The 21,701-nt window shown below is 40.5% G+C and overlaps 5 protein-coding genes across 5 annotated transcripts; all 5 read left to right on the forward strand.

The window, feature by feature from the left end:
- Nucleotides 1-4,276: 4,276 nt before the first annotated feature.
- LOC111600288 (helix-loop-helix protein delilah) lies at nucleotides 4,277-13,584 on the forward strand. Its single transcript, XM_023316340.2, has 2 exons — nucleotides 4,277-4,306; nucleotides 12,151-13,584. The coding sequence occupies exon 2, from the start codon at nucleotides 12,151-12,153 to the stop codon at nucleotides 13,387-13,389; it is 1,239 nt and encodes a 412-aa protein (XP_023172108.2). The 5' UTR covers nucleotides 4,277-4,306; the 3' UTR covers nucleotides 13,390-13,584.
- Nucleotides 6,874-8,241, forward strand: LOC111600285 (hexokinase type 2-like). Its single transcript, XM_023316335.2, has one exon. It carries the CDS (start codon nucleotides 6,874-6,876, stop codon nucleotides 8,239-8,241), a length of 1,368 nt encoding a protein of 455 aa, XP_023172103.2.
- A 256-nt stretch (nucleotides 13,585-13,840) lies between the features above and the next one.
- Nucleotides 13,841-15,173, forward strand: LOC111600286 (hexokinase type 1-like). Its single transcript, XM_030222777.1, has 2 exons — nucleotides 13,841-15,041; nucleotides 15,121-15,173. Exons 1-2 carry the CDS (start codon nucleotides 13,841-13,843, stop codon nucleotides 15,171-15,173), a joined length of 1,254 nt encoding a protein of 417 aa, XP_030078637.1.
- A 769-nt stretch (nucleotides 15,174-15,942) lies between these two features.
- Nucleotides 15,943-17,545, forward strand: LOC111600287 (hexokinase type 1-like). Its single transcript, XM_023316339.1, has one exon. It carries the CDS (start codon nucleotides 16,098-16,100, stop codon nucleotides 17,439-17,441), a length of 1,344 nt encoding a protein of 447 aa, XP_023172107.1. The 5' UTR covers nucleotides 15,943-16,097; the 3' UTR covers nucleotides 17,442-17,545.
- Nucleotides 17,546-19,550: 2,005 nt separating this feature from the next.
- Nucleotides 19,551-21,096, forward strand: LOC115482804 (hexokinase type 1-like). Its single transcript, XM_030222913.1, has 2 exons — nucleotides 19,551-19,620; nucleotides 19,679-21,096. The coding sequence occupies exon 2, from the start codon at nucleotides 19,679-19,681 to the stop codon at nucleotides 21,044-21,046; it is 1,368 nt and encodes a 455-aa protein (XP_030078773.1). The 5' UTR covers nucleotides 19,551-19,620; the 3' UTR covers nucleotides 21,047-21,096.
- Nucleotides 21,097-21,701: the final 605 nt, after the last annotated feature.

A 21,701-nucleotide genomic window follows, 5' to 3' on the forward strand; every position in this document is an offset into this window, starting at 1 on the left:
AGCCAGGCAGACTTTCTAGGCGGCCGTCACTTATGCAAATTATTTCTGAATAAAAAAAACAAAACTGAATGAAAATGCGTATAAAATTAATTAGAAACAACAAGTTAATCGCGCGGCATTTCCGCTCGACAGTCAAGCCGTCGATTCCACTCAAGAGCTTATCTTAGCCATAGACAAAGATCATTCTCGGTCGCCAGCTTCCACTTCCCAAAGTGTATGAATGAATGAATGAATGAGTCGGCGCAGTGGCTCAGACTGCAGGTGGTTGTTGTTTCAACTTAGGATTGGGCGCGTGGGCGGCTGCTTGACTTGGTTGCTTTCGAGTGTATTTCCGCTTGAAAGCGGCAATAACAATATTTGTAATAATAAATTTACGTAAAATATAAATAAAATCAACGTCGCAACGCCCCCGCACACAGACGTCGACCCAGCGCCAACGCAAAGCGCAGTTAACAGCAACGCCAACAACTTGTCAAGAAGCTGGCCCAAAGCGATGCTCACAATTAGCCGAACTCGGCTAAGATACTTGGCTTTCTCATCGCTTTCCCAAAGCGGACCATAAAAGGCTCGCGTCACGTCTCCTACTTCCTAAGCGGGCTCCATTACCAGCCCAGAGAGCGCTACGAATCATCGCCGTTCAGTACCCCCAAACGACTCATAGACTGAGACTCGCGTTTTGTTACCATATTCAGGCAAATGCGATTTGCAGGCTGGTAATTAAAAGCCAAAGCGAGTAGAAAATTCAAATGCGTGTATAGTCAGCCGCCTTTAGAACATTTGCATGAGCAATTGGCGGCCAGAGGCGGCGATATGGGGGATGCATTAATAAAGAGTTATACAAAATCAGCTGATTTATGTATATTAATTAGCTTAATATAAATAAAAATGCAAAGGAACGGCATACAAAATATAATTATAAACAGAGCTTAAGCTAGAGTCGAAGTTTCTTATGATCTACCCTCAAATCTAAAGTAAGCTATGATACAGCCTGCGAAGCAAAAACAATTGTATTACAGAATCTATTAATGTACATAATTAATTCTATCAAATTCTTGCAAACCCTCTCTCAGCTAAGCCCCTGACCTTCTAGACTTTAGCATAAAAAAAAATAAAAATAAAAAATAGACAGACAAGCATAAAAAAATAAAAATGTGACGTTTGTTTTTTTAATTATGGCGCGTTTGGTCATGTTCCTGTCTTTGGACTTGGCTATAGATTAAGTTGTCAGCATATTATGGCCGAATGCTATTGGCCAATTTGTGGACTTATATAAGCATTTTAAGTATGCTTGCTGTGTGTCTTTTGCAGCTCCACGGCACAGTCACTCCCCAAAAGCGTCATGATTCGCACGCAAATCAAATTAATGTTGCATGCCTTAATTTTTCACTGGCTGACCTTGCGACATGAACAAATTTATGCAGCTTATTGCCGAAAAGCAAAACAGCCGAACAGCTGACAGAGCTGTTGAAAAATTATAATCAAATTTAATTGTTATCATCATGATTTATTTGTTTCTCTGTGTGCTAGCCAGAACACAAAAAACCCAAAGACAACAATGACGAACTGATCGACAGACAAATGAGCCTGCTGGCAAGTCAGCTGCTGTTGCTGCTGCTGGGTCGATTGGTCGAGTCGATCAGGCGATCAGTCAGTCGATCAGTCGATTCGACTTGTCAGGCAGCAATTTATCAACAGCCATTCATATACAGAATATAGTATCTCGCATGGGTATGTCGTCATTCAACTTGTTTTGCCCGCAGGAGCAAATCCATTTTGCAATTACCGATTGCCTGTTGGCACTTATTATAATTATTTGCTTAAACAATGATCAAAACACAATTTTCTTATAAGAAAATCAGCGAATGCAGCAGCAAGTTGTAACCTTAACGGCAGCTTAACTTTTAATATATTTTCATTTAATACTTCTAAAGCTAACAACACATTTTAGACTCAATAAAAAGAAACTCAATAGAGAAAAGAAGTTATGGAAAATATATCTTTTGTCTATTTAGCATTGTCGAAATATAATATTTATTTGGCTAATTTTGATTTTCTACGACCCTAATGGAAATGGATACTATACATTCCGGTTTTGGGTTATCAACACCATATATCACATATTTGAAGACTCTAGCACCTTGTATAAAAGCATCTCTGTAGTAGTTCACGGTTTGCCACTACTGGGCGAATAGCTAGATGGATAGTGCACAAAATCAATATAGGATAAAAAATATTGGATGTACTATTTATATGTTTAGCAACATTATGCAATTAACATTTTATATTGTGTAAGTCCCTATCAGGCCATCTTCTCATTAGCTAAGCTATAAATAAATTGATTAAACATCAATATAGTTAATATACAGAATATATTATACGACTACAGATTTCCAAAACAAAAAAAAAACAAATTTCTATGCATATTATTTACTCTTACTGTTAACGTCCGATCCATTGTGCACTCAAAATGCTTAACTTAATTAAGATATGCCATTAATATAATTTGAGATGAACAAACATAGATCTATGCGATCATCAATCCGAATAGCTGCAGGCTATGTTTTGAAAGAAGTCGGCAGTCGGAATAAAGCTCAAGAATTGTATGGCAAATAGTTAAAGGTAGTCAGAAATTAACATAATGCAATTGTATTTGTGGGCCATAACAATGTTTGACTGATATACAAATGAATGTCAAGCAGCGCAGCGACATAAATAAAAAATTTGTAATAAATTTAAATAAATAACTGCCTGGCAATATTAGATCATACCCAGAGCGCAAATTCGACAAACAAATCTCTGAGAGCGATCCAACGAAACGAACTCAACTCGAAATGAAAACGAAAACTTAGCACGAATCACACAAAATTCACTCAAGAGCAGCATATACGTTCGACCGATCTAACCGACCAACCGCCCAACCGGCCTGCCAACGCAGAGACACCCACACAAGCCGAGCGAATTGAGTGGGTGAGTGCGAGTGGAACGAGTGGAGAGCAACAAGAACTGGTTTGTCGTTGCTCAGCGGGATTGGGGCTTCGAAGACGCTGTGTTTTGGCGTTGGCGAGGAACGATCTCAGCTCTGGCAGTGGGTTTAGCGGTTTATTGGTCGGCTGACGAGCTATCGAGCTGGCGAGCTGGCAAGCTGTGGCTTGTAGTCGTATCTGTAAGATACAAACGTAAAGTGCTGCTTTTTAATGCCGCATTTCATTCATTGATCGTTTCAATAGCGCGCCGCACGCTCAGCGGAACAGACAAGTGCCGGTACCCGGGTTCCCGCCGCATGTTCTGTGTGGGTAACCAAGTCAGCAGCAGCAACAACAAATACCACAATAAGCCTACTCAGACAACGCGTTGGCTTGGCTAACGGAGTCAAAGCCAAAGCGTATAGCCGAGTGGACGACATTGACGGCTGACGGCGTCGCTGACAATCTCTGCTCAGTGCATAGCCAACTAGCGCAGCGAGCGGACGCAGCTCGTCGAAAACGAAAACGGAGACGCAAACGCACCTTTCTCCAAGTAGCAAGAGCATCAGCAGCATCAGCCGCAGCAACGGGCCGTGTATTTTTGTGCGCCATCTCGGGTTATTGGATACAGATACATAGATACACAGCGGCAGCGCGAGTACTCACGGATATTTTTAGCAGCCGGCACACACACACATATACACACTGACTGACACACACGTATACTCGCACACACCGTTGCACAGGCACGCTGCTGACACACGCGGCTCGCACGTTTTGGAAAAACTGTTCTTCGAGGCTTTTCCCACATACACGGCTGCATCGCGCGTAGCTAACAGATTCTCGTCGAACTGTCGTCAAAAATAAAAATAAGAAAACAGCAAACAAACATAAAAGAAATACAAATATATAAAAAATGATATCGAACAAGTTTCGCTAAGCGAATTCGAGGAAATAAAAAGAATTCATTTCAAGATAAAACAAAAATCAAAACAAAATCTTTATTGTGTTAATCTGACCAAAATGTGTGCATGAGGCAAACGATAATTTAAAATAGAGTCTCAAAAAAATTAAAAAAAAATTCTATGACTAATTAGCTGATGCTGTGGAATTTAAATTGATTCAGATTCGTTTTAGAATTCGTGCAATGTGCGCGGGCTAAGCTTAATGAAGCAAGAATTTCCATAAAATAACAACAAATCTCCAACAAAGTGCTTAAAAGTGTTAAAAATAACAAAAACTACATTAAATATTTCACAATTTAAAAACAAAGAAGAAAAACTCAAAAAACAACTGCAAACGGCGGAGGCTCACGCTTTTTTTGGATTCATGAAATCAAAAAGGTAAATAAATGTGGACATAACTCATATGTTGTTATTATTGTTGTTGTCGTTGTTGTATCAATAAAAATAGACAAGACAGAAGATATGAGAAGCAGAGATATGAGAAGGGGAGCTGCACGTCGAGGCAGGCGACGCATTTATTTGCCCAAGGTGTTGAAAAGTTTTAGTCCATTGGGGTTGGATTTTAGGTTGGGGGCCAGTCAGCTTGTCAACAGTTTTCATGTGCCAGCTCCCCTTTTTGTGGGCCCGCCAGCAGACCGCTTGTCTGACTTGCCCTTCATGAACTTAACAGAGAAAACTTTAAACTCAATTGAATAAAATTTTGGCAAGAAGTTGCCCAAAGACAATCAATTTCAATTAATGCCTCAGCTGCGAGTCAACGCAATCTCAATATTTGTTAAGCTATTTAAATAATTATTCGCTGCACATCACCTTTGCCAATTGGCCCTATCAATCATTATTTGTATAACGAAATTTTATTTGATTTGCTCCAGCATTCATTCAGTTCCTCGTGATTTATAAAAGACTTTTAATTTGAAAAAACATTTAAACATATTTTCATAAATATATCTAAATGAAGAAGATTTAGCAACCATATGCAGGAATAATTTGTATAGTTTACTTTATAAATAATTTATTTAAGACTTTCTATTATTAGTTAAATTACTTATAGATATTTCTCAATTTAGTTTCAAATAGCTTGTGGAAGTAACGTGAAATATTTAAAAAATTGTATAAATACAATTCATTACCTTTTGACCCCATGTGTTGTTATCCAAATGCTAGACAATAAAATATTGTATAAAATAAATGCCACAAAACCTGTCAGAAAGCATACCAATAAACAAACTTAGTTGGTAATACTAAACCCGACAGTGCTAAAAAAAAACATGTGCACATATTTATGGGTTGGGAGACAGAGAGGTACTGCTAGCTCTAAAGTAAATGCACGTACATCACCCATACGCGACGTGTGCCAATTTTAATAAACAAACTGAACTTAAATGGAAAATCAAACAGATTCAAGCAAAGTGAGCCAACAAGAGAAAAAACGCACACATGAAAAACGGCAACAAATCAACGTGCACAACAACCACAGGAGCCATAAAACAAAAATCGGAAGATGCGAAAATAAATACAAAATAAATAGAAAATAGAAATGAAAGAATTAAAATCGGAAACCCGCCGCAAGCTGACTAAAAATAAAATTCAGCCCAACGCAAATGGAAACTGAGATGCAGGCGGAAAACTGTAGGAGAACAATAAAGGCGGCCACATGCAGCTGGCAACAGCACGAGACAAAAACAACAACATCAACGGCAACAACAAAGACGCAGATTTGGGACGCTTTTCGCAAAAAGCAAATAAGGAATTATAATTAAAAAAAAAACAAGAGAAGCGAAAAAAGAACTTGCATAAAATAAAAAATCATTTTAGAGCTGCTCAAGAAGTACAATAAAAAAATTCTGATTTACTTGGACTTATCTTTCAATATTCGCAGTTAAAATGCTTTTAGAAAAAATGGAATAAAGAAAGAAAAATCCGTTGTGATAGATCGGTGGGCGCATTTCAACAACTCGCATTTGCTTAAGGTGCAAAGAATATATATTTGTTTATTTTATAAATAATAGTCAGGCCAGCTTTCAAATATTTAAGCTATTCTTGTTTGTTAGCCTGACTAACATTTAATTCTTTTATGACTGCCTTTGTCTCATTGCATTGGCTTTCTTGCACAGGTATTTAATTACGGGAAGGAACAGTTTCTAAAAGAAAGCGCCGAGAAATTCTCGGTCTCATCTCGCTGCTCGTTGCTTCTGTAGGTTAGTAACAATTGCAGCTTTTTTCGTATATTTGATGCATTCTGCTTCATTTTCCAACGTTTCCTCCGACTGCTCCCTTACAGCACCAGCCCACTAAACCGCCCCACCTCTTCGCGTGCAGACAAGCGTACAGAAAAAAGTTCTAAATTTAATGGCTACACCTAAAAATGCAGCGGCTGCAACTGAGGCGGGGTTGGGAGACATCACTCGTCAGCAATTTCAAGTGCACTTTGGATAGACAGTAGCTCCCTGCAGCGCCCAAAAACAACCTTATAAAAAAATCGAAGCATACCACGCCATGCGCCCCTTGCTTGTTGCCCCTTCACGCCTGGGCGCACGCACGACGCGCCTTTTGTCTGCTTAGTTGTTGTTGTCGTTGGTCCGGCTGGTCGGGGTAAAAAGAAATTTATTTGAAAACAAAAAAGAGATGGCAAAGGCATTTGTTGTATGTTGCATGTCCGCATACATACGGCAAGAACTATGCCAATGAAGAGGCTCAAGCTCAATCAGAAGCTAATTTTATGATATTCCCGCAGAGTAAGCTGACTTAAAGAGTTTCAATTGACCAAAAAGGTACCAGTCAGAGCCAGAGCCAGCTAAACAAAGGGAAACATCGATTTGATTATGTAATGAAAAAAAATATTCGAATTTCTAATCAGTTTTTCAAGCAACTCAAAACTGCGTAGAGCAATAAAAATTCAAGTATTTTGTTAGCACTACGCCCCGCTCCTCTGCAGATACCTAGGCATGTCTTCACCACAGGATGATTTTCCGGAAGCCCATAAGATTTGCCAGATATTCAGGTTATCAGAAGAGCAAATGTTCCAGATTGTTGATCGCCTCACGGCTGAAATAGAGCTGGGTCTGGCGAGAGATACGCATTCAAGGTCCACAGTGAAAAGTTTTGTTACCCACGTACAGAATCTACCGACAGGCAAGGAGCGGGGCAAATATCTGGTGCTTGAGTTAGGCGATGCCACTGTTAGTGTTCTGTTGGTTTATATTAAAAGTGAAACAGATATTGAGATGACATCCAAAACCTTTGAGCTGAGCAAAAATCTAAAGCACGGCTCGGGCAATAGATTATTTCAATTTTTTGCAAAGTGCCTCGCCGAATTTTGCCACGAATTAAATATTGCAATGGAGAATCTACCGCTGAGCTTCGTCTTCTCATTTCCCTGCGAACAGGAGGCCGTTGACATCGGCGTGTTGCTCAATTGGAAAAGTGGCTTTAATTCTTCAGACGTTGAGGGTAAGAATGTTACCAAACTGTTGCAGAATGCAATAAACCGACGTACCGATATCAGAGTCAATGTAGTTGCAATGCTTACTGGCACGACAGGAAGCCTTTTGTCCCTTGCCTTCAGTAAGCAGAATTGTTTCATTGGCATAATTGTGGGTAGTACTACTAATGCAAGTTATGTGGAGAAAACGCTTAATACACAAATGTTGCAAGGATATGAGACGAGCCTCAAGGATAATATGATAATAAACACTGAGTGGGGAACCTTTGGGGAGAATGGCGAATTGGACTTTATACGGACTGACTATGATATCGCCGTGGATAAATTGACGTCCGATCAGATGAGAAATATCTTTGAAAAGTGCGTCTCTGGCATCTATCTAGGCGAAATTGTGCGCCAAATATTATTGGATCTAATGGACAAACAGCTCATTTTCAAGGGCCAGAAGTCAAACGCTATTAGGGAACCATGGACATTCGATACTCGCTACATGCTGCAGATAGAGGCAGAGATGCCAGGCCAGTATCGCGCTACTGATATGGTCTTGCATCGCCTGGGCATCACGACCAACAACCAAAAGGATCTAGCCTGTGTGCGCTATGTATGCAACATAATCGCAAAGCGTTCAGCCATGCTGATGGCCTGTGGCCTCGTTAGTCTAATTAAGAAGATGGATGTCTCCGAGATATCAGTGGCTGTAGATGGTGGGATCTATCGTTTTCATCCCACCTACCACGACATGATCATGGCGAATGTGAATCTCCTACTAAAGGACTCGGCTACAGTGGAACTAGTTCTATCTGAAAAAGGTACGGCTCTTGGTGCAGCGTTCGTAGCTGCTAGCTCCATATGTAAATGCAGGGGGGAATGACTGTCTATAGGAACCAATCAATTTCATTGTGTTGCATTAGCTGGGCTTACTTATTTCGAGCGTTTATACTGCGACCGATCGTCCACATCATATATTTGCTAAATTATCTAGTTGATGTGTCACCCATGAATTAAATCAATTTTTTTTTAAACTGAAAAATATTTTAAAACAATAAAAAAAATTACAAAAAAAATTAAAGATTGCAAGCATTCATAACACTTTCCTCTAACAACGCTATCGCTTGTTTGATGATCGATTATCAAATCGATATCAAAATTAATCTGCTTTAGTTGCGTTTTTAACTTTCAATTTGCTCAGCACAATTCATTTTCCATTTTCCATCAGCTGCTGCCGGCGCCCTCGGTTCGCCCTTTGTGGCGTGCCGAGAAGCATGCAAAATGTAGTTCTAACTGTAATGGCTATCCCTTCCCCGGAGAGTATGTTCAAGTTCACTTCGAATAGACAGCTACTCCCTGCAGTGCACAGCAAAAGAATAAAAAATGCCGAAAAAAATTAAAAACAAACATTGAACAATTTGAAAACGAGCCCAACCCAGCCCCTTCACGGATGGGCGCACGCACGACGGGCCTTTTGTCTGCTTTGTTGGCGGAGTGGGTGAAATTGCTCTAAGAGGGAAATGTTAGTTGTGCTTGTTGTCTGCGCATTTCAATTGGTTTCGCATTGTGCTGCCGTGTAATTGAAAACTTAAGCGGCGTGCGCTTCGAATGCGCCAATCAACAAGCGAGTAAGTGCAAAAGCCAGAGCCGAACATCCTGTGTGTGCTTCCTACACATCCTGCCGACCAGACACGCCCTTGCCGGCCAGCTTTGCGCCTGCTGCAGTTTGTTGAACAGCGTTTATTAGCCGCGAATATCTTTAATCGCATGCAATTTGTAGAGCCAACACACGGAACTTGCTAATTTTCACGTCATTTTGGCGCCAAAAGCAGCCGCATGAAACGACAGGGCGAATGCTTCCAGGTGACGTTGCAGGTAGAAAGCGGGCTCCGAGAGCTCGCAGTGCTCTTAATTGCACCTTGTTTCTTGCATGTCGCGTAAACTTTTTGTGCACCTACTTACAATAACGAGCGCCTCATGAACTATAAGAGCATGGGCATATTAGTTATAAGAGCTGAGATTATAGTCAAATTTCGATCTCTGAATTTATTTAGAAAAAAATTAAATTTATTTGCTAAATATTTAAAATGCTTAAAAATGCAAGATTAATATATATTTTATGTATTATTCAAAATATTTAAACTACCAAATGAATGCTTGAATTCGATCTCGTGATAGTTAAGTTGTATCTGCCTAAAATAAGTTTTTATTGAACCCCAATATTTACTAAGATACATATACATTTCATATTCAAATTGTTAATTTACTTTTATAATTTATTGCTCTACGTTCAAATGTTTTTCGCTTTGACTCGCACGACTCATTTGTTGTACATGTCCATATTTCGTGATTCCCGGCCAAATTGTTATGCGTCATCGAAATTTTGACGAATGTCTCATCGCTAGTGACATTCTTACTAATTTTAGAATAAATATATACCAATATTAAATCGAAATATAAAGATCATTCAGCAGTCGTTGGCATCCGAAAGCCGAGCGGCTTTCATGCAACTGGCGTCGCGTGGCAAGAATTAATTGCCATGTAAATCAGGAGGGCAACAAACAGAAATCAAAGCTGACACGAACAATGCAAAGTGAATTCTTTTTTTATATTTTTTTTTTTGCAACGTGTTGAAAGTTGTGGACTTCGAGGCACTGTTGGAAGTCAAACACGAAGATTGCATAGGAAGCGAGGAGCTAAAGCATTAGCATTGGCATTAGCATTAGTTGGTGGTCAATTCGTCTGGCGGATAGACTAAAGGAGAGATCTCTATCTTACAGTTCAGGCCTTATAGCGCGCTTAACGGTAAATGATAAAAAGTGCAACGCTGTTAGACGGACAACAGCAACAGCAACAACTTGTTTCACTTGGAATGGTCAAAGCTATGCAACAAGTGTCAGCAACTGGCTAAGCCAAGTCCAACTGCGACTGGGCCGGGTCGTACAAGAATATCTGTTGCCAATTTTGGCAATCTGCACTAAATTGTCCATTTAAGTGAACCTGACACGATCTCTCTATCTCCATCTCCCTCTCTATATTTGTCTCTCTCTCTCTGAGAGACGTTGATTGCAATCAATCTGGTCAGATTTACACCTCTGCACAGACGACTCTAAGCTGACTGCTTTTGAGGCCAAGGCGCAATTCAAGCAACAGACAAGGGCGTTAGCATCAGTGCAGAAACATTCGACATATTGTTTAGGCGGTAGCACATGTTGTTGTTGTTGTTGTTGTTTCAGTTATTGCTGTTGATGACGCTGTGACGTGCCTCAAGTTACACTTCATGTAACTTAATTCTTGCATTAAATGCATTCATTAATAGCGGCCATTTGCTTACCTCTCGTTGTTTGTTGCTGTTGTGTTTACATTAGCCGCAACCGCAAAAAAATGAGGCAAAGAAATATATAGAAAATGAAAAGCTTGTGGAAAAGTCATGGAAAATATTTAGTACAGTTGACCTACCGCAAAACAGTGAAAAACTTTCTCAACAACATTGTTGTGCAAGTTGTTTGTGGGGCAAACATTTAAAGACAACTTTTGCCACTAAAAACTGCAACTTTTGAAACATTTTGATAAAATGAAATAAATTAAATACTTTGTACACTAACAAAAAATATGTGTATAAAATAATAAATTAAACTTTTTTTTCATTTCAATAAATACTTTCTTACGTCATCTTTGAATTGCTGCTGTTTAAGTGACTTGGAAGCTTTATAGCTCGCAAATAAAAGCACAGATAAAGGCCACAGAAGCCTGTGCTATTAATAATGCAAGATTAATTGATTTTGTCTGTGGTGAAAGCAAAAACAACGACTGAAATTATTTTTTAAATTAAATATATTTGTTTTTAAGTACTTTGTTGCAAGAGTTCCAAAGGAATCTATAGCAAAAAGCTTTAAAAGACGTCTAGCTTTAGTAAAGGAAATTCAAATTAAATTTTGTAAGCGCAAATTTGAATACAAAATATAAAAAATGTATCACGCAGTCTGCACTTGGGAAGCTTTAACCGAACTTATTTAAATTTGTTCCGTTCTCTATTCTCAATTGGCCACGCCTATGTGTGTTGGCCAGAGATCGATTAAAGCTTTAAATTTGATAGGCAAACGTCAATTGTGCTACGATTAAAATCGTACGCCAGGCAATGTGAGATTTTTGCAGTCGCGTTGCAAGTGCCACAGCTGCCGCCTTGAGGCAACCTTTTTGGGATTAGCAACGCGATCCGCTGACGAATCGAATTGTGCGCATTGTCCGTTTCTAGGAGCCCGGGCATGAGTCAGGCTTGAGATTGAATATGTGAGCCACTGAATCAGACATACTGAGACGTAGTAGTTTTTCGATCTGCGGCATTTGCGATTGCACAATTCAGCGCTTGATTGTGGAATTGGAAAATAGTTGGTTTTAATGAAGTCCAAATTGGAAAAGCTGAGCCCTGCCTAAGAATAAATTTGTTTATGACTTTTTGGTCGATGCGTTTTTCGGCTTCACTGGGTTTTAACGACGGTGACATGAAGGAAGCGCCCACACCACACCACAGCAGACGCCATCACATAGCACATAGACGGAAATTTGGCGGGTGGGTTAGACAAGTTACGGTTCATTGGTTTGCCCCGTTCAGTAGTCGATTGCGATGGAACAACATTTTTGGGCAATTCAAACAAATTGTTAATTGCTTTTGATTGCTGGGGCGGCACAGCCCACGCCTGTGTTCAAGAAGCACACAGCCGCCCAAAATAACTTAACGAATCAATGAAATATCATAACTGAATCGAACTTTCACTCTTGAACCTCATTGCAGATGAAATCCAACACATACGAGCTGCACAACTACGTCGACTCAGACATGGAGCTGGAAAAAGGTCAAGCCAAGACAGTGAGCGAGGATTCACGTAAGCGTAAGGCAAGCGCTGCTACAGGTAGTCGGCGCGGTGAGAAGTACTCGCTACGTCAGAAGAGACAGAAGCGCGTACCTGGCGATCTGCCTGCCCCTATGACCGCACCAGCCACAGAAGAGCTGCAGCCTGCAGCGACAGTCTGCAGCAAGGCCAAGGCCAAGACTACGGCCAAGACGAAAGCTCCGCCGCTGAGCAAGTATCGCCGGAAGACAGCCAACGCAAGGGAGCGCACGCGCATGCGGGAGATCAATATGGCTTTCGAGCACCTGCGACACTGTGTGCCGCAGTCCATAACGGGCGAGGATGCCGCCACCACTAATGAGAAGCTGACCAAAATAACAACACTGCGCCTGGCCATGAAGTATATTGGCATGTTAAGTGAGTCCCTGCAAGACCCCAGCTATGAAAGCGAGTTCCTAGTCGAGTGTCTGCGCGAGAGTGCCAACAGAGAGGCGCATGTTAGCGTGGACACCGAACCAGATCTGGACTTGGACGTAGAGCTGGAGCCAACGCCGCCTGCCAAGCCCAAAAAACCAGTTAAGGCCAACAAAAAGTCACCAGCCAAGCGACAGTGCAAGCAATCTAAGGCAACTGTAGTACCAGCGACACCCATAATGACAAATACAACAAATGTGCCCATTAGCTCGCCAGAATCGTGTTATGCTTCCTCTTCCGTGGGCTCACCCGCCTTTTGCCCAGCCGCCTCCTCGCCAAGTTCGGCCTATGCGTCGCTCTCCTCAGCGGCATCTAGCGGCAGCAGTAGCAGCGGCAGTGTGCACGACAGCGCAGTGCTAGATACGGACAGTCTGTTGGGCATGCAAGCGCTGGATGAGCTGAACACATTACTGCTGGAGTCGGACAGCGACTCGCTGCACTGCCTCAACAGCTATCATCCAGAATTGCTGGTGTCTGCAAGCTCAGCGCTTCCCTCGCGTGGAGACCTACCCATATCGATAAACTTGACTCTGGATAAGCCTGATGTAGAGCTGAGCTTACGAATGCTGGACCACTCGACAGACTCATTTGACTTTGCCAGCGATCAGCAGCCATCGGCGTGCATCAGCCCGCTGGCTACGCTGGACAGTTTCCATCCGTTTGCTGATCTGCTGCATGGCGAGTTCTCCGATATATTTCTAAGGTGACAAACACAGCAGGCAGTTGCTTAGATTATTATTTAAATTGTTACTTTCTGCGTTTAAGTTTAACCTAGTTCTAAAACAGCGTGTTAACCTAACCTCACTCAAGCAATAACCGCGGAATTCATCGTGTCATAGCAAGCAGGTAACTGCACATTCATGCTCACAGCAGACAGCCCATGTCCATATGTTTCTCTAATAACCAAATTAGTCAATAAGGCATTTCTGTAAAGCATTTTTATACTCTACTTTTACTCAATATTTTTTCTGTAAATAAATCACAAAATGTTGTTCACTCAAAATTGTATATTACATTCAATACATATATACCGAGCAAGCTCCTACTATTATAAACAGATCACACAACTACAGCACACAGATACTGCACACAAATCCATAACTTCACAAAACCACTGAACAAATTTCCTGTTTGTTACATATTGGTTCCTCATATAAGATGCAGAAATATGATCCCGAGAAGAACTTTCCAGAGGCATGGAAATTGTTAAAGCCTTTCATGCTCAGCGACGAGACTCTGGTAACCATCCGCAATTCAATGTCGCGTGAATTACTTAAAGGTCTGGCCAGGGATACGCATGAACGATCCTCTGTACCCTGTTTGCTGAGTTATGTACAACAGTTGCCGACGGGCCACGAGCGAGGTCATTTCCTTGCTTTAGAGATGTGGCCCACCAATTGCCGTATTATGCTAGTCAAGTTCAATAGCGAGAAGGACATATACATGAGCTCCAAGTGCGTCATTGTGCCACATAAGATAGCCGCATCGCGGAGCACTACATTTTTCAATTTTCTGGCCTACAATATTGCGGTGTTTGTCAGAAATAAAAAGGTTGAGAAGGATAACCTTCCCATGGGAATTGCATTTGCTTTTGAGCTTAACAAGCTAGCCCTGGATGTAGGCATTTTGATCCGATGGGCCCCGGGTTATGGTGTTCAAAGTGCGGTGGGCAAAAACGTGGTTCAGCTGCTGCGCAATGCTTTGAATGAGTTCACGGACATACGCATAAATCTAAATTCAATTGTCGACATTTCCATTGGATCTCTGATGGCAATTAATTGGTCGAATCCCCATTGTAAAATGGCTATTATTGTTGGATTGCTCACAAAATCCGCTTATGTAGAGCAGCTTGAAGCATGTGAAATGTATGAAGGGGATAGGAACCACCCGTTTATGATTATAAACACTAATTGGGGAAAATTTGGTTCCAACGGACATTTGGACATTATACGCAACGAGTTCGACAAGTTAATCGATGCGAATTCTAACAATCCGGGCATGATGTATTATGAGAAGTGCATCAGCACAGTTAACATAAGTGAACTGGTGCGACTTATAGTCGTGCGTCTAATGAAAATGGGGGTTCTTTTTAAGGATGCGAGCATGGATAAAATAGGCATTTCATGGAACATGGAAATGAAGTCAATTGTGGCTGTCGAATCGGATCCGCCGAATGTTTATACGGCAGCTCAGAAGGCCATGGACAAATTTGGCATTAATAACTGTACTGAACAAGACTTGGCTACGTTTCGCTTTATATGCGCAACCGTTAGCCTCCGATCCGCCCAGTTGGTAGCTGTCGGTGTCGCCTGCCTGATCGATCGGATGAGCTATACGAACATTTCGATTGCTGTTGAAGGTGGGGTATGCCGCTTGTATCCCACTTTCCTAAATAACGTTAATAAGTATACCTTATTACTGACCAATCCCCAAATCAGATTCGAATTCATCAACGCAGAAGATAGTCCAGGAGTGGGTGCTGCTATCGTAGCTGCCATAGCATCGAAAAAGTTAAAACGATCTTGACTCAATTATTGAACTATTTTAATACATGACAAAACATTACATTCACATAAACTATATCTTATAATAACTTCACATTGGTCTTTTTGAATTCAGCTATTTGAGTGAAGTGAGTTGGGTCATTGACTTATTCTAATTAAAAGGGGTAACCCACTAACCACCAGGTCTCCCGTCAGATAACCTCATTATTTCCATGTAGAATAATCTATGATAATCTTGAAATGGGAATGCTCACTACTACGATCACTACGTTAATATGGACAGACAGACGAACAGGCAATACATAAGTATAGTTTATATGATCTGCCGAGCATCCTTCAACTTGCTAACAACATTTTCAAAAAACCATTATACTCTCCATTCAATAGGTGCAGGGTATAAAATAAAAGGATTGGGACTATCATATTTATACTAACATTTTTGAAACTGCCTAATTGAGTTAGCCGTGTCCATGTATCTATTTATCCGACTGCCCATCCTTTATCCGTATATTTATTTTGTAAGATTGCGTCGACATGATGTTTTCTATATGATACATAAGTTTGATAGAAAGATAGAAAACGTTCTCATTTTCAGTGCAGTCAAGTTAATACAAGATAAGTCTGGAGTCATTCACATAACTATTAATTTTTCAAGATAGAAAGATCAATCCGACAGTTCCCACCAAAGCCAATCCATATCGAACTTTTCATAAGACTTGGAAAGATGCCTTGCACGTATACCGATGTCCAATTTATATGACAATCAAAGCACTCGGTAATAAGTAAATATGACAGAGATTTCTTCCATTTTTTATCATAATAAAATGTTTCATTGAACACTACACGATTAGCCGAATACTACATGACTTTCCGCACAGTCAAAATTATTCGTTTATATTTCATGCAATAAGATGCAATTTGATCCCGAGGAGGACTTTCCAGAGGCATGGAAATTGTTAAAGCCTTTCATGCTCAGCGACGAGACTCTGGTAACCCTCCGCAATTCAATGTCGCGTGAATTACTTAAAGGTCTGGCCAGGGATACCCATGACCAATCCTCTGTACCCTGTTTGCTGAGTTATGTACAACAGTTGCCGACGAGCCACGAGCGAGGTCGTTTCCTTGCTTTAGAGATGTGGCCTACCAATTGCCGTATTATGCTAGTCAAGTTCGGTAGCGAGAAGGACATATACATGAGCTCCAAGTGCGTCATTGTGCCACATACGGTAGCCGCATCGCGAGGCACTACGCTTTTCAACTTTCTGGCCTACAATATTGCGGTGTTTGTCAGAGATAAAAAAGTTGAGAAGGATAACCTTCCCATGGGAATTGCATTTGCTTTTGAACTTAATAAATTGTCTCTTGATGTGGGGATTTTGCTCAGGTGGACCAAGGGCTATGGCGCTCAAGGAGCGGTGGGTAAGGACGTGGTGCAGCTGCTCCGGAATGCTCTGGATGAGTACAAGGATATACACATAAACCTGAATTCAATTGTCAACATTGCTATCGGCGCACTAATGGCAGTAAGCTGGTCGCACCCCAATTGTAGAATGGGCTTAATTGTGGGCACAAACACAAATGCTGCTTATGTGGAGAAGACTGAATCGTGCGAATTATATGATGGCGATCCGTCCATCCCAATAATGATAATCAATACTGGGTGGGGTAACTTTGGCGGCAATGGACATTTAGAGCTTATACGCAACGAGTTCGACAAATTAGTCGATTCTGTGTCTAGCGTACCGGGCACAAAGTTTTATGAGAAATGCATAAGCACCTTATATATGGGCGAGTTAGTGCGACTTATTGTTGTGCGTCTAATGAATATGGGAGTGATTTTTAAGGGAGCGAGCATGGACTACTTCGGCATTCAATGGAAAATGGAAATGAAGTCAATTATGGCAATCGAATCCGATCCGCCGAATGTTTACACAAGCGCCCAGGCAGTAATGGAAAAATTTCGTATCCGAAATTGTAGTCAACGTGACTTGGCAACGTTGCGATTCATATGCAAAACGGTCAGTCTGCGTTCTGCTCAGCTGGTAGCTGTTGGTGTAGCCTGCTTAATCAATCGGATGAACTCCCCAAACATTTCGATTGCTGTTGAAGGTGGGGTATATCGTTTGTATCCCAGTTATCAAATGAACCTCAATAAGTACGCCTTAATGCTGACCAATCCTCAAAACAAGTTTGAGTTCATCATCGCAGAAGATAGTCCAGGAGTTGGTGCTGCCATCGTAGCTGGTCTAGCATAAGCAATAAAAACCGAAAATAGTGAGCAAGTGTAGTAGCGTAGAAATAATATAGATTAAATTATTTAATGGTCTTAGCATATACGTCTAGACTATGTGTATATTAAATGCAAGCCTTACATTTTATTTTAAAATTTAACCCACATTATTTGTGTGGAAAATGATACAAATAATGTTCCTTTGTGTAGAACGAACAGTCTTTGTTTGGTTTGCTATCCTCTATCTTGAGTGATGAGGTGATCAATACACATTTGAACTGCCGAAGGGTGCTCAACTCATAAATATCATTTAACCACTGAAATACCTGAGCTTTTGCAACAAATTACAATTATATTAAGCAAGTAAGAAAACTCTAGTCTAGGAGATACCCTGACCCCGGTCCTATCAGCGTTTATTAATATTTTCCGTAGTTTGTATCGAGAATTCAAAAAAAAAAAAAAACAAATAAAAAACGACATTACGAGACCAGGGTTCGAACCCGGATTGTTTGGACAACGTGCACCAACTCTACTAACACCGCCACTTCATAATTGAAAAAAAAAAATAAATAAAACAAAAAATATATCATCTCCGCCGGTCTCGAACCCTGCGACTAGCTGCATACGAGCGCCGCCTCTACCAACGCAGCCACTGCACCACTTGCAAAAGTTGCAAATTTGAAGTTGAGTAGCAGCTGATAATTCAATAATCGCAATTTCGATTCTTGGAATAGAAAATGCGTGGAAAATGCGTGACATGTGCTTTTGCAAATTGGCCAAACGTTTTGTTTAATAACTTCTGTTTTACTTAATGGATTTTAATGAAATTTTCAGCATATGATCTACATATCCTATTGGCTTGGTTGCGATGCAAACGCCTTCACATAATGGCCCTGCATTTCAATCATGTTTTTATTCGATAACAATTAAATGCGAATAGTTATCGAATATTTGAAACAAACTCGATATTCGCGTGCTATACGCGGACCTACAAAAAATTTCAAGTCTCTAGCTCTTATAGATGCTGAGATCCACGCGTTCACACATACGGACAGACGGACAGGCGGACAGACGGACGGGCAGACTGACGGACAGGGCTCAATCCCCTCGTCTTGTCGTCCTGATCAAGCATATATATATACTTTGTGGGGTCTGCCACGCCTCCTGCCTGTTAGATACATTTGCACAAACCCATTATACCCTGATTTCCCATTTTCAATGCGATTAGAGTATAAAAAGTGGAAAGTTACACTATTCTCAATCCTATCTTCGCCTACAGCCTTATCATTCTATGTAGGCAATTCCCCATTTATGTACATAGCACAACACCCAACTCGTATCCAGTTGTTTTTCTTGTAGCCAAATTAGTTAACTAAGTTAGTTCTCTAAGGCATTTTTAAGCATTTTTGGTAATGTATTTGTAAGAAGTATATACATATGTTATTGATCAGGACGACGAGCTAAGTCGACTTAGGGCTGCTCCTCTGTATATTTGTCTGTCTGTTGGTATGCATAAATATACATATCTATCTCAGAGCATATAAAAGCTAGAGTCGATTTTTTGTTTCAATAATCGATATCTTTTCCGCTTGAAGGAGTCTGAATTTCCGCCAAGCCAGTAGAATATGTAGATCATATTCTGAAAATTTCATTAGAATCCACTTAGTAAAACAGAAGTTATTAAATCACATGTAAAGCAGTGCCACGCATACGTATTTTGTATTTGCTATACATGTGAACACATACATTCAAATGCATATATTCTTTTCTATTCGAAGAATCAGAATTGTTACTGAATTGTGCTTGAATTGTCTTCAATTGAATTGTCAGCTGCTACTTAACCTGAGATTTGCACCTTCCTGTACAAGCACTGCAGTGGCGGTATTGGTAGCAGCGGTGCTCGTTGACGACAATTACTGGATTCGAGACCGGGCGGAGAAAGAACTTTTTTTTTTAGTTTTTTGATGTGTAGGCGATGATGGTTCTAATTTTGGTCTCATAAGGTCGGTTTTTATTTTTTTGTTTTTAATGCTCTACAAGTTATGGAAAATATTAAAAAATGCAGAATGGACTGGGTTCAGGGTATCTCCTAGTCGGGCATCTCGAATAAAGCCTTGTTACTTACAAATAATTTTCAAACTGAGTAATTTACAAACTGTTATTCATTCCAAAATATTGTATTCGATTAAACACTACGAAAAGAAGTAAATAGTATACAAATCAAATAGTACACGTATACATATTTAACGCTTTTCCTCTAAGATGCAGAATTACGATCCTGAAATCGACTCTCCACAGGCATGGAAATTATTGAAGCCCTTTATGCTCAGCGACGAGACTCTGGTAACCATCCGCAATTCAATGACCGGTGAATTACTTAAAGGTCTGGCCAGGGATACCCATGAACGATCCTCTGTACCCTGTTTGCTGAGTTATGTACAACAGTTGCCGACGGGAAACGAGCGAGGTCGTTTCCTTGCTTTAGAGATGTGGCCCTCTAACTGCCGTATTATGCTAGTCAAATTCAGTTGTGATAAGGACGTATACATGAGCTCCAGGAGTCTCATTGTGCCACATACGATAGCCGCATCGCGAGGCACTACGCTTTTCAACTTTCTGGCCTACAATATTGCGGCGTTTGTCAGAAAAAAAAAGGTTGAGAAGGATAACCTTCCTATGGGAATTGCATTTGCTTTTGAACTTAGCAAGTTGGCTCTGGACGTAGGAATTTTGACCCGATGGACCGAAGATTTTGGGGCTCAAAGTGCGGTGGGCAAAAACGTGGTTCAGCTGCTGCGCAATGCTTTGAATGAGTTCACGGACATACGCATAAATCTAAATTCAATTGTCGACATTTCCATTGGATCTCTGATGGCAATTAATTGGTCGTATCCCCATTGTAAAATGGGTATTATTGTTGGATTGCTCACAAAATCCGCTTATGTAGAGCAGCTTGAAGCATGTGAAATGTATGAAGGGGATAGGAACCACCCGTTTATGATTATAAACACTAATTGGGGAAAATTTGGTTCCAACGGACATTTGGACATTATACGCAACGAGTTCGACAAGTTAATCGATGCGAATTCTAACAATCCGGGCATGATGTATTATGAGAAGTGCATCAGCACAGTTAACATAAGTGAACTGGTGCGACTTATAGTCGTGCGTCTAATGAAAATGGGGGTTCTTTTTAAGGATGCGAGCATGGATAAAATAGGCATTTCATGGAACATGGAAATGAAGTCAATTGTGGCTGTCGAATCGGATCCGCCGAATGTTTATACGGCAGCTCAGAAGGCCATGGACAAATTTGGCATTAATAACTGTACTGAACAAGACTTGGCAACGTTTCGCTTTATATGCGCAACCGTTAGCCTCCGATCCGCCCAGTTGGTAGCTGTCGGTGTCGCCTGCCTGATCGATCGGATGAGCTACGCGAACATTTCGATTGCTGTTGATGGTGGGGTATGCCGCTTGTATCCCACTTTCCTAAATAACCTTAATAAGTATGCTTTATTGCTGACCAATCCCCAAAACAAATTCGAGTTCATCATAGCAGAAGATAGTCCAGGAGTGGGTGCTGCTATCGTAGCTGCGATCGAAGCGAAAAGGTTAAAACGAATATGAGTCAATTATAATTATTTAATTATATCAACACATGGCATTACATGATATCTGCATAAAATATATTTCATATTAATTTCACATTTGACTTTTTGACTTCAGCTATTTGAGTGAAGTGAGTTGGGTCATTGACTGCCTCTGTGTAAAACAATTGGAACTTATACTTATTAAAGGGGGTAACCCACTAACCACCAGGTCTCCCGTCAGATAACCTCATTATTTCCATGTAGAATAATCTATGACAGTTACTGTAGACTCCGTATTGGGATTGAACAACAGCTATTTGGGACGTGGCTAACTATATTCCAAAACTTTACAGCAAGAAACAGAAACTTGAACTACTAAGTTACTGTTAACCCCCTATACTAAAAGCATTGTCTTACTTGTTTCTGAATATATTTTCGTAATATGTTGATTCTAAATAAATTCCAAACAATTTTTCAATCCAGGAGTGCATGCTGCTAGTATAGCATGAACACTAAACCACATATATATACACGTTGCGTAGATTATGTCTCCTTATGAGTCCGCTATAATAATTTAACTATTTAAGTGCATGAATATTTAATATTATATATATATTTATATATATATATATATATCTTATTTTTTGCGTGTCTACTTTTTCGTTAACTTGTCTTTGATTGGCAGGGAAATT

The sequence above is a fragment of the Drosophila hydei genome, unplaced genomic scaffold (genome assembly GCF_003285905.1).
Source record: "Drosophila hydei strain 15085-1641.00,03,60 unplaced genomic scaffold, DhydRS2 tig00000063-arrow-pilon, whole genome shotgun sequence".
In the NCBI taxonomy this organism is placed as follows: Eukaryota; Metazoa; Arthropoda; class Insecta; order Diptera; family Drosophilidae; genus Drosophila; species Drosophila hydei.